Source organism: Eimeria acervulina, genomic scaffold, assembly GCF_000499425.1.
Source record: "Eimeria acervulina Houghton genomic scaffold, Eah_scaff475, whole genome shotgun sequence".
Lineage (NCBI taxonomy): Eukaryota > Apicomplexa > Conoidasida > Eucoccidiorida > Eimeriidae > Eimeria > Eimeria acervulina.
Genome location: NW_013549776.1, coordinates 1,482 through 11,877, shown reverse-complemented (window position 1 = coordinate 11,877; position 10,396 = coordinate 1,482). Strand labels below are relative to the sequence as shown.

The window sequence follows — 10,396 nt, the reverse complement described above, 5'->3', positions numbered from 1 at the left end:
ATATATATATATATATATATATATATATATATATATATATATGTATATAATGACAGAGAGACAGAAACAGATACAATGCAGCTAATAGCAACAACTGTTGGGCTAGTCCTTAGAGTTGCATGCAAAGGGAGTTTATTCTCCGTCTTCTGCAGCGCATGCATATCCATTGTTGTTCGATTAATTAGTCGCTGCATGCGCCTGCATAGACACCAGTGTGTGCATGCATGCATGTATATATGCATGCATGCATGTATATATGCATGCATGCATGTATATATGCATGCATGCGTTCATATGCGTGCGTATATGCATGCATGCATGCATGCATGCGTCAACAACCTGTCTCTCTATCTCTTTTCTTTCGTGGTGGAGAAGCAGAGAACAGACAATTGTTTAATTGAATATATCTTAAGATATATTCAATGAAGAGAGACACATCTCTATGGGTTGTCATATCTACATTTGTTTTGTTTTACATCTCCCTATTTGCTTGTTGCTGTTGCTAGCTGTTGAACTCTACCGCTGTCTTCAGCTTCTATGCAGTTTTTACTACTAAACAATCTACTACACCAGTGATCATGCATGCGTGCATGCATGCAAGCATGCAATGGAAGGGGGTTGTTGCTGTGTTTAATTCAATTTACGTGTGGAGTAAATAAACGGCTTCGCTTCAACAGCAGGCTGTAGGGGTTTGTGTGCGTGTGCGTGTGTGCGGGGTATACAGCTGGGAAAACCGATAAATATAATTTATATTTGTATTATTAATCACAAATATTATTTTGCACTTATTATAACGTACACTGACAATGAGATAGATATGCTTACGACTGCTCGCTGTATGCATAAGAAGAGGAGAAGCTTTCATTTAGATATATAAATATACACATATATAGACAGGCAAGGGAAAAATGTGTCTCAGCCACTGTTATATATTAAAACGAACTCAAACAAATGAATTATATATATTGCAATGTATATAAAATTCAAAAAAAGAAGAGAAAACTTGCAACTCTTCTCTGCCTCGTGTGTTGAAGTGCGCCGAGTGTTATGTACAACTCAGCATTTTTGTCTACGGCTGCGGTTTTCTACGAGGAATTGCCCTAAAAAATTGCAAAAAAAGGAGGAAAATATATTAAAAATCAAACCCTTTTTAATTATGAAATCAATTAAACTATATTTTTAATCATTTTCCACTGTCATGACAGCAAAAGGAGTTGCAGTGCAGTGTAGCGGCTATCGGTGAGGCGGGTTTTACACTGCAGCTGATTGCATTTGAAGCCTCATTCTTGTTTGTTTTTTCTGGAAAAAACGTGTTAATTTAGATTACATTTATGTTTAAAACCCCTACAACAAGTGCTAAACTACAGAGACCAAGTGTTCAAAGGAAGAAATCCAGCTTTCTATAGCGTATGCTCACATTCAGCTGCAAAGCCGCCAGCTGTGGGGGCTGCTCTAGAGCCCCAATTCCCTCTTCTTTTCTGTTTTTCTTCTCTTCTTTCTTCTCTGCATGCAGCAGTTTCAACAGCTGTCTCAGCCTTCCTTAACTGGGAGCTAAGCTGTTAAACCTGGAACAACCCTGCCCTCATTCAACACACCGATTAACACCAACAAGCTGCATGCGGGTTGTTCTGCTGCTCTTTACTGCCTCTTGAAACCCTCTTCTACGCCTTCTTAGCTGCCCCTTCTTCGCAGCTTTCTGCTGCCTCTCTGCCACTGTCTATTCTAAATATTCAATTTTCAGCAGCGCAGTGTACAGACACCTCAGCCACAGTGCATAGAGAAGGAATAAATAAACAAACGAAAGGGGAAGAGGAGAAGAAGACACACAGCGAGACTACTCTAGAGAAGCAGCAGATGCAACATCTTCTGTGCGGTATCAGCCAGCTACCCTACAACGAACTTGCCCCAAGCAGCGACAGCAGCAGCAGCAGCAGCAGCAACAGCACCGAAAACTGACGGAAGAGCACATCGAAGCAGCTCTGTGGCGGTGGGTATATTAACGCTTGCCATTCCTTTTGCTTGTGCTGCTGTTGTCAGTGCTGCTGCTGCTGCTGCTGCTTCTGTTGCTGCTGTTGCTGCTGCCGGGAGCCCCCTGGCTGGGGCCTCATGCAGTCGCACACCGACTGCGCAGGTGTCAACAGAGAGGGCCCCCGCAACCCCCTAGTCTCCTTTCAGCAGCAGCTTCCCTCTCCACTCGGCCCCACACCGCAGCAGCAGCAACAGCAATTGCTGCTGCTGCTGCAGCAGCAACAGCAGCAACACCTTGCTTCCTGCGGCACCCCTTTTAGGGCCACCCCTACCTTTGCTGCCCTTGCGCCTGGAGTTGCTACGTTACCTCTACAAATCCAGCAGCAGCAGCAGCAGCAGCAACTGCAGCAGCAACTACAACAATTACAGCAGCGCCAAGCGCAGCAACTGCAACAGCAGCAACTGCAGCAGCAGCATCTGCAGCAGCAGCAACTGCAGCAGCATCAACTGCAGCAGCATCAACTGCAGCAGCAGCAACTGCAGCAGCAGCAACTGCAGCAGCAGCAACTGCAGCAGCAGCAACTGCAACAGCAGCAACTGCAGCAGCAGCAACTGCAGCAGCAGCAACTGCAGCAGCAGCACTACCAACTGCAGCAGCCATTGCATCAACAGCAGCAGCTGCAGCAGCAGCAGCCATTTCAGCAGCAGAGGCAGGAAGTGCAGCAACCAGTGGACCCACTGCAGCAGCAGGAGCAGGTGCCATTGCTGCAGCAGCAGCAGGTGCCATTGCAGCAGCAGCAGCAGCTGCAGCAGCAACTGCAGCAGCAGCAGCAAGTGCAGCAGCAGCCCCAACGTCTGCTTCAACCTTCTATCGCTGCCTCCAGTTGCGAGGCCCCCACAGGATGTCAGGGGCCCCCGAACCCACAGATGGGGGCCCCAGGGGCCCCTGCCGGGGCCCCATTGGCCCCCTGTGGGGCCCCTGTGCAGAGGGTAAGAGAAGAGACGGCTGCAGCAGCCCTCTCATCTGCCTTAGAAACAACTACAGCCGCTGAACCAAGCAGCAGCAGCAGCAGCAGCAGCAGCTGTAGCAGCAGCAGCAGCAGCGTCGGGGAGACCCAGGCTCAAGCTGCTGGGGCCCCGCAGGGCCCCCTTATTTCACAGCGAATGGCAGCGCAGCTGAATCCCTTTGACAAGCCTCCTGCTTCAGCAGCAGCTGCTCCTGCTGCTGCTGCTCCTGCTTCTGCAGTTCCCGCTGCAGCAGCAGCAGAGGAGGGCCCCCTCCCCAGTACGGATCCCACTCATTGTGGAGCGCTGCCTTTTGCTGCCGGGCAGCAACAGCAGCAGCAGCAGCAGCAAAACAGGCAGTCGTTGCTGCAGCAGTTGCATCAGAATGAGCAGATGCAGCAGCAGATATTGCGAAGTCTGCAGCAGCAACAGCAGCAGCAGCAGCGGTGGAGGCATCTCCTAGAAGCTTGTCAAGAGGGGCCTGCAGCAGTTGGGGGCCCACCATTAACCCTCCCCTCTCCTGCGATCCCCTCTTTGCTTCCTGCTGCTGCATCGCAGCAGCACCAGCAGCAGCAGCAGCAGCAGCAGTTCGCCTTGCAGCAAGGATGGGCGGCACCTCCAGCACGCGACACAGTGGGGGCCCCCTGGGCCCCTCCCACCAGCAGCAGTCTTCCGGCTGCTGCTGCAGCCGTTTCGGGTGTATGGACACCAGAGGAGGGCCCCAGCAGGTTGTGGGGTGGTGCGTCAGCACCCTTCCATCAGCTGACGGTGCCGGGTACCTCCCCTGTGGGGCCCCCGGCGGCAGCAGCAACAGCAACAGCAACAGCAACAGCAACAGCCTCAGGGTCGCTGAGTGTGAAAAGTGAGAACATCAACACCGGAGGTACAGGAGTTGTTTCTGCTTCTGCTGCTTCAGCAGGAGCAGCAGCAGCTTCAGCAGCAACAGCAGCAGCAGCAGCAGCAGGAGAGGGTTTCTGCGGTGAGGGTGACACTGCAGCTTCTGCTGCTGCGCCCCCATATACAAAGGGGGGCCCCCGCCGCCGTGGCGGCCGTCGAGTTTGTGGGCGAAGGGGGGCCCCCCAGGTGTACCCTAAAGAAGGAAGGGGGCCCCCCTTCAGCAGCAGCAGGAGCCCCCCTGTTGCTCGCGGTGCTGCATGCACAGTGCTGGGGTTTGGGGCTGCTATGCCGCAGCAGCAGCAACTCACGAAGGTGCGGAGATTATTTGAGGGGTTTTTATATCATTGCTTATTTCTTTACCTTTTTCTGCTTATCTTTCCTTGCCTTTCTTTGTTTTGTATTTGCTTGTTTACATTTGTTTGTTTATATATTTTTGTTTATCTTTGTTTACTTTTTTTTATTGCCGTCTGCTCATCGCTGCATTTGTTTGTCATTAAATTTATTTAGTTTTGTTTGTTATCTTCAATAAATAAATTCACATCGTCTGTTGCAGTGTGCTGCAGCAAATAGCAAATACAAATGCAACGGCTGCTGCTGCTGCACATGCTGCTACTGCTGCACGTGCTGCTACTGCTACTACACATATACGTTGCTGCTGCATCTGCTGCTGCTTCCCTGGCTGCATCTGCTGCTGCTGCATCTGCTGCTGCTGTATGTGCTGCTGCTGCATGTTTTATTGCTGCAGGTCCCTTCAGTAGGGTTATTGAATTTGGGTGGCGGGAGTTGTTTTTTAAATGTCGTGTTGCAGTACTTAGCTCATGTGCAGCCATTGAGGGATTTTTACCTCAATTACTGTAAGCGGAGTATATCTTAATAATAATTAAGTCTTATTGTTGTTGGTTTAATAGTAGGTAGTAGTAATAATCGTTATTTTTACAATAAATAATAATAGATATAACACTTGTAATTATAATAAATAATAATTATAAGAATAGTAATAGGAATAACAGTAATAGTAATAACAGATAAGAATAATAATTGATAATAATAGTAATAATAATATTAGTTATAATAATAATGGATACTAGCAATGAGAAAACAGTAATAAAAATAAATTTTAATAATAAATGTTATAATAGTAAATAATAATTATAAGACTAAACTAATTTCGGCAATGATGACTATAATAGGAATAGCGAGAGCAATAGTAATACATCACATAATATAATAATAATAACAGTTCTACTAATAGTTAATACATAATAATAATGACAATTCTACTGATGCTAGTATTTAATAATAATATTATTATTATGCAAATGAACGATAATAGTTTTAATGTTGTTTTTTATAAATGCCTATGACGCGCAGCAGCAAAACCCCCCCACCAAGCCCTAAACCCTAAACCCTAAACCCTAAGCAATGCTGCCCTGTGCTGCACCCGCCTCAGTTCAACAGCATATTCTTATCCTTGTCCTGCAAAATGAGAATTTTGAGTTGCTGCAGCAGCAGCACAGCAACGAGCGATGTTTATAGTGATACAAGTAGCTTGCAGATTACTTCAATGTAGTTGTGAATTAAAGAAAACATTTTATTGTATTATTTATGTCTTTCTGCGGTGTATGCACAGCTAAAATGTTACCGCCTTCAGATCTACTGGGGAGGCAGTATGAAGCCTATACGACTTACCTTGGTATATACCCACTGCATGCATCTACTATTGTTTTGTCTACCTACATAAGTATATATATATATATATATATGTATATACATGTATACTTTTATTTAAGTCTTATATTTGTGTTGATATTTATCTTTATATTTATATATGTTCTTATATATATAAATAATAGGCTGAACATTATTCGCTGTGCTCCAATAATAGCATACGATAATCTGTCCACAGCAACAGCAACAGCAACAGCAGCAGCAGCAGCAACGGTAGTATTGCAACAACAGGCCAATAGCACCATCAAAGCAGCAGCAAGAAAGCAACAGCAAAACAACACACCACAAAACAGCAGCAACGAAACAATACCAACCACGCGTTTACTGTATTTTGTTTGTCTTTGTTGCTGCAGAGGCCTCGCGGCAGCACTTTAAACGCTTAAAACGAGGCCCCCACCATCTCATTCATACTCCTACTTACACCACCTCTGTTACATGGGAGCTTGCGGTTGTTATCAAGTGCGTTGATAGAATTAAAGGGCTTCGGGTTTATTTCATGCAAGGATGGTTGGCATATCTGCGGTGTCTGTACACCTCAGTTTTGTGCTTTGTTCGGATGATGCTCGCTCAGCTGAGCTGGGGACAGTACAGGGGGCCACCCTCTAGGGTCTAGGGTTTAGGGTCTAGGGACTAGGGTCTAGGGTTTAGGGTTTGGGGCTGCCTGTGCGTTTGCTGCCAGCCACATGTGGAGGTCCCCCAGCACTGTTCGCTTTATAAAGCCCGAGGCGCTGTACCAAGTGTGTTGCAGAATAATGCCAGACTTCGGTAAATCCTTTACTTACTTACATGCATGCATGCATGCATGTATATAAATGCATGCATGCATGCAGGTGTCCGGGTGTCGGTTCTTGTTGGTCGTTGGGGCTCTTTTCGCGTCGTTTCAGGGTTTAGGGTTTAGGGTGTAGGGTTAACCAACAACATTTGCAGTGCTTGTCTGCACCAGACGTATATATATGCATATATATAGGTATATATTTCTCTATGTGTGCATTACATTGTGTCATCCTATTATGTTATATTATTCATATGGATTTAGGTTGTATATATAAAATACAACATATCAATAATGTTGTACTATTAACATATTATGAGCATGTGAATAAAATTATGTTGTATATTGTACTCTATTGTATTCTATTATCTAGATCTTATATATATATATATATATAAATGTATATTGGGGTGTATGTATGCGCATGCAGACCCTCGGGAGATGCAGGACAGCGACGAGTTTTTGCGGCTTTTGTTGGATTTCCTCGACGGCGAGTTGCGTGCAGTGGCTACAGGTGTTCCTCTTCAAGAGGCATTGATGCTACAGGCGATGCCTAGGCGTCTAGATAAGCGGACCCTCAGCAACAGCAGCAGCAGCAGTAGCAGCAGTAGCAGCAGTAGCAGCACCACAGGGGCCTGCTGGAGGCCCGCTCCATGGGGCCCCAAGAAAACACCAGCAGCATCAGAACGGATAGATGAGGCAGCAGCTTCCTCAGCAGACGCATGCAAGCAGCGGGAAGGAGGTGCTGCAGGATTTCATGATGCAGAAGGCCCGGCAGCAGCAACAGCAGCAGCACTGCAGGTGTACCCCGGCCCATACGAAGAGGCAGCGCAGAACGAATGGAGCAAAGGGAACCCCCCATCCGCAGCTGCAACAGCAGCAGCAGCAGCAACAGCAGCAGCAGGGGGAGGGGGGGCGGAACAAGGAGAAGACCCACCTGGTTGTGGAGAGTTGCCTACTCTATTTTCTGTTTTCTTTGAAGGTGTGACTTTTGGGGTGTCTGTTCAGCCCATTGATGCCGCGAAGTGGCGGCACTGGCTGAGACATATCGACACTTCTTTTTATTTATGATGTGTAATGAATGATGCATTGCAGGCGCAGAAGTTGATAAAGTACGATGCACTAAATGCGGCAGGTGTACGTCCACCTTAGTGCCGTTCAAGAGTTTGGCAGTGGCTATGACGAGAGAAGCTCAAGAAGAGTCTTGTTATCATGCGAGTTCGTTCTAAACCCTAAACCCTAATTCTTGAAGCATGGCGATACTGCAGTGGAAACCCTAAACCCTCGGCCTACCTCGCAGCAGCGACCACACGGCCTCTGGCATCGCAAGAAATTTACTCTAAACCCTAAAACCTTCAAGCTTAAGAACCCAATATTATATATATATAGGGTTTAGGGTTTTAGGGTTTAGCGTTGTAGTGCTAGGAGAAGGGCGGTACGGCAGGTTCAACTTCTCAGGGCCAAGGGTTTAGGGTTTAGGGTTTAGGGTTTTGGGCGGGTGTACGAGGATTTCACGGGTTTGAATTGTTGCGTTTGTGTGGGTTTGTGTGGAGGTTTGAGACTGAAGCCTTCTTCCTTTTTGAATTTGTTGTCGCCTGTGGATCTCGTGGAGTGTCTAGACAGACACTTCGCTGAAGACTGCGAGTCTCTCAAGCTCTCTTCAGGAGAAGGGTGAGCTGCTGCTGCATGCATGCGGCGGCGGCCCGCAACGTTTCTGGTTGCGTATTGCGTGTTATGTGTCCCAAATGCATTTCTATGGTTTAGGGCCCACAGAGGGGGGTCTTGAGGTGTTTAGGGGTTAGGGTTTATCAGAATGAGGGCTCGTGTAGACGATGAGGGGCTGAGGATTCAACGCTGAGTAACCGTAGCTTGAAATTCAGGGCTTGCTTCCTATGCACTCTCATATTGAGGGTTTAGGGTTCAGGGTTTAGTGTTTAGGGATTAGGGTTTGCGTGTGGGTTTAGGTATTTCTGTGAGCACTGCAACTCCAAACAGGATGCAGTAAAGAGCTGTTCACTGGTGGAGGGCCACTTGCCTTTTGTGTTGTGTTTGACGCTGAAGAGGTTTGTGAGAGGCAAACAAACCTACAAGGTAAGACAAACCCTAAACCCTAAACACTGAGCTCATGAAGGTGGTGCTGTCTGTGTTCATGAATGGCTTCCCTCTACTGGCTGTTCAGCAGCCCAGCGTTCCGTTATTAGTAGTTTGTTTCTTTTCTGCATGTTTATCCAGACCCGTTTACTGGCCTCAACGCTTTGGGGTTTTGGATTTATGCTTTAGGGTTTAGGGTTTAACACATTCGTTGCGTATTCAGATTTGGAACCCGGTACACTTCGGCGACTACCTTGACCTGTCCAGCTACGTGGAGGGCAGCAGTGCTGCTGCTCCTGCTGCTGCTCCTCCTCCTCCCGCAGCAGCAGCAGCATCGGTGGACCACTTGCCCGCGCCCACATGCGTGAGTCCTGGCAAAGAGGTGCGTAAGGTGAGGTGCGCGTACACCTCGGAGGACAGGGAAGGAGGTGCGGCTGCGCCGGTTGACGCCTCCACCGCAGTGAACGCACCGGAGAGTGCAAAGGACTCGAAAGAAGAGGAAATGGAGTCGGGACAAATAGCAATCAATGAGCGCAGCGATACGGCACAGCCATCAGATAGTGCTTCTGTTTCTGTTGCTAGCAATTCTGAAACTGACGACGCAACAGCGGCAAAAGCAGAGGATTCTAAACCCGGCTCTCCTCTAGGTGTACGTACACCTCAGGCTGTACGTACATCTCAGGGAGCCCGGGTCTCGGGATACGGCTATACACTGGCGGCGTTGGTGGAGCATGAAGGCCCTGCCACTGAACAGGGGCATTACGTCTGCTACGTAAAGCACATCGACTCAGACTGTTGGTTCAGAGCGGATGATAAAGTAGTGGAGCCCGTAGACCTGCAGCGGGTGCTCGCGGCCTCACCGTATATCCTTTTCTATCAGCGACTTGCAGGAGGAACGACCGCACAAGAAACAAAAGAAACAAAGGAAGAAGAAACAGAGAAAGCATCACCTGGGGCAGCAGCATGCAAGGACGCAAATGAGGAAGGGTGTTGTAATGAAACAAGAACAGAGGACACAGAAAAGAAGGAAAAAGCAAAAATGAAGGCTGATGCAGAAACCAATAATAATGCAATTCAGCACCCTACGTTCATCAGAGGATGTGCTAGTCTACAGCAACAGCTTGCTGTTGCGAGGAGCCTCAGCATGGGCCAGTGGCCCCAGTGGCAACACCTTATCTCCCATAATTTTAAATCTGCAAGTGCAACCAGTCGTGACAACACAGGTGGGCGCCTATTCAGCGCTCGGGTGTATTTTCAACTCATTTACTATCTGCTTAACTTAGGAAGAAGTTCTTTATCCATAGGGCTGCTGCAAATGGGTGTTCATTTGTCTATATTCATCTGCATGGATGAATGCATGCATGTTGTTGCCTCTATATTTAGATTTACGTTTTTTTGTGTTTGTTTGCTGCAGGTGTCAGGCCCGATGCTGCAGGGCTTCAGCTGAACCCTCCTGCTGCTCCTTGGTCATCAGGTTCTTAACTAAAAGGTGGAGAAATATAAAATGAAATAAAGTTGATACAGACTAAATAGATTTAGAGGAATATGATTTTTAGACGGCGATGTGCAGCGGAGTTCGTAACGCTGCGGATCAGTAGAAATACCTTATAAACGCTCTGTGCCCGTTGCGAATTCTTTTTGTATGTTTTGCATTCGTGTTGAGTCTTTTGTTTGTTTTCTAAAAGGGAAGTTCCCCCTTTCGCGTTTCAGCGTAAAACTCCCGCCAGTGTGCGGCTTTCTGTAGTTGCGTGTTTTGCAATTCAACAAAAACATTGTTGTTGTAATTGCAACATCTTATGCAGTTACACACCAGAGTTTAACTGCTGCCAGTGATGAACAACATTCCGACATGCTGCTGCCTGCTGGTAATCCCAAGGGGTTTAGATGCGTGCAGGAATAATAATATACTTTGTCCAAGCTTCTTAGAATTAGAGT

At 47.2% G+C, this 10,396-nt stretch overlaps 1 protein-coding gene across 1 annotated transcript; it reads left to right on the top strand.

Annotated features, from left to right (window-relative positions):
* Nucleotides 1-2,106: 2,106 nt before the first annotated feature.
* EAH_00039850 (Chromosome III, complete sequence, related) lies at nucleotides 2,107-9,943 on the top strand (the record flags this gene model as incomplete). Its single annotated transcript, XM_013395315.1, has 11 exons — nucleotides 2,107-4,182; nucleotides 4,616-4,724; nucleotides 5,501-5,563; nucleotides 5,952-6,057; nucleotides 6,278-6,363; nucleotides 6,801-7,352; nucleotides 7,466-7,588; nucleotides 7,924-8,041; nucleotides 8,335-8,461; nucleotides 8,685-9,684; nucleotides 9,876-9,943. The coding sequence occupies 11 exons, from the start codon at nucleotides 2,107-2,109 to the stop codon at nucleotides 9,941-9,943; spliced, it is 4,428 nt and encodes a 1,475-aa protein (XP_013250769.1).
* Nucleotides 9,944-10,396: the final 453 nt, after the last annotated feature.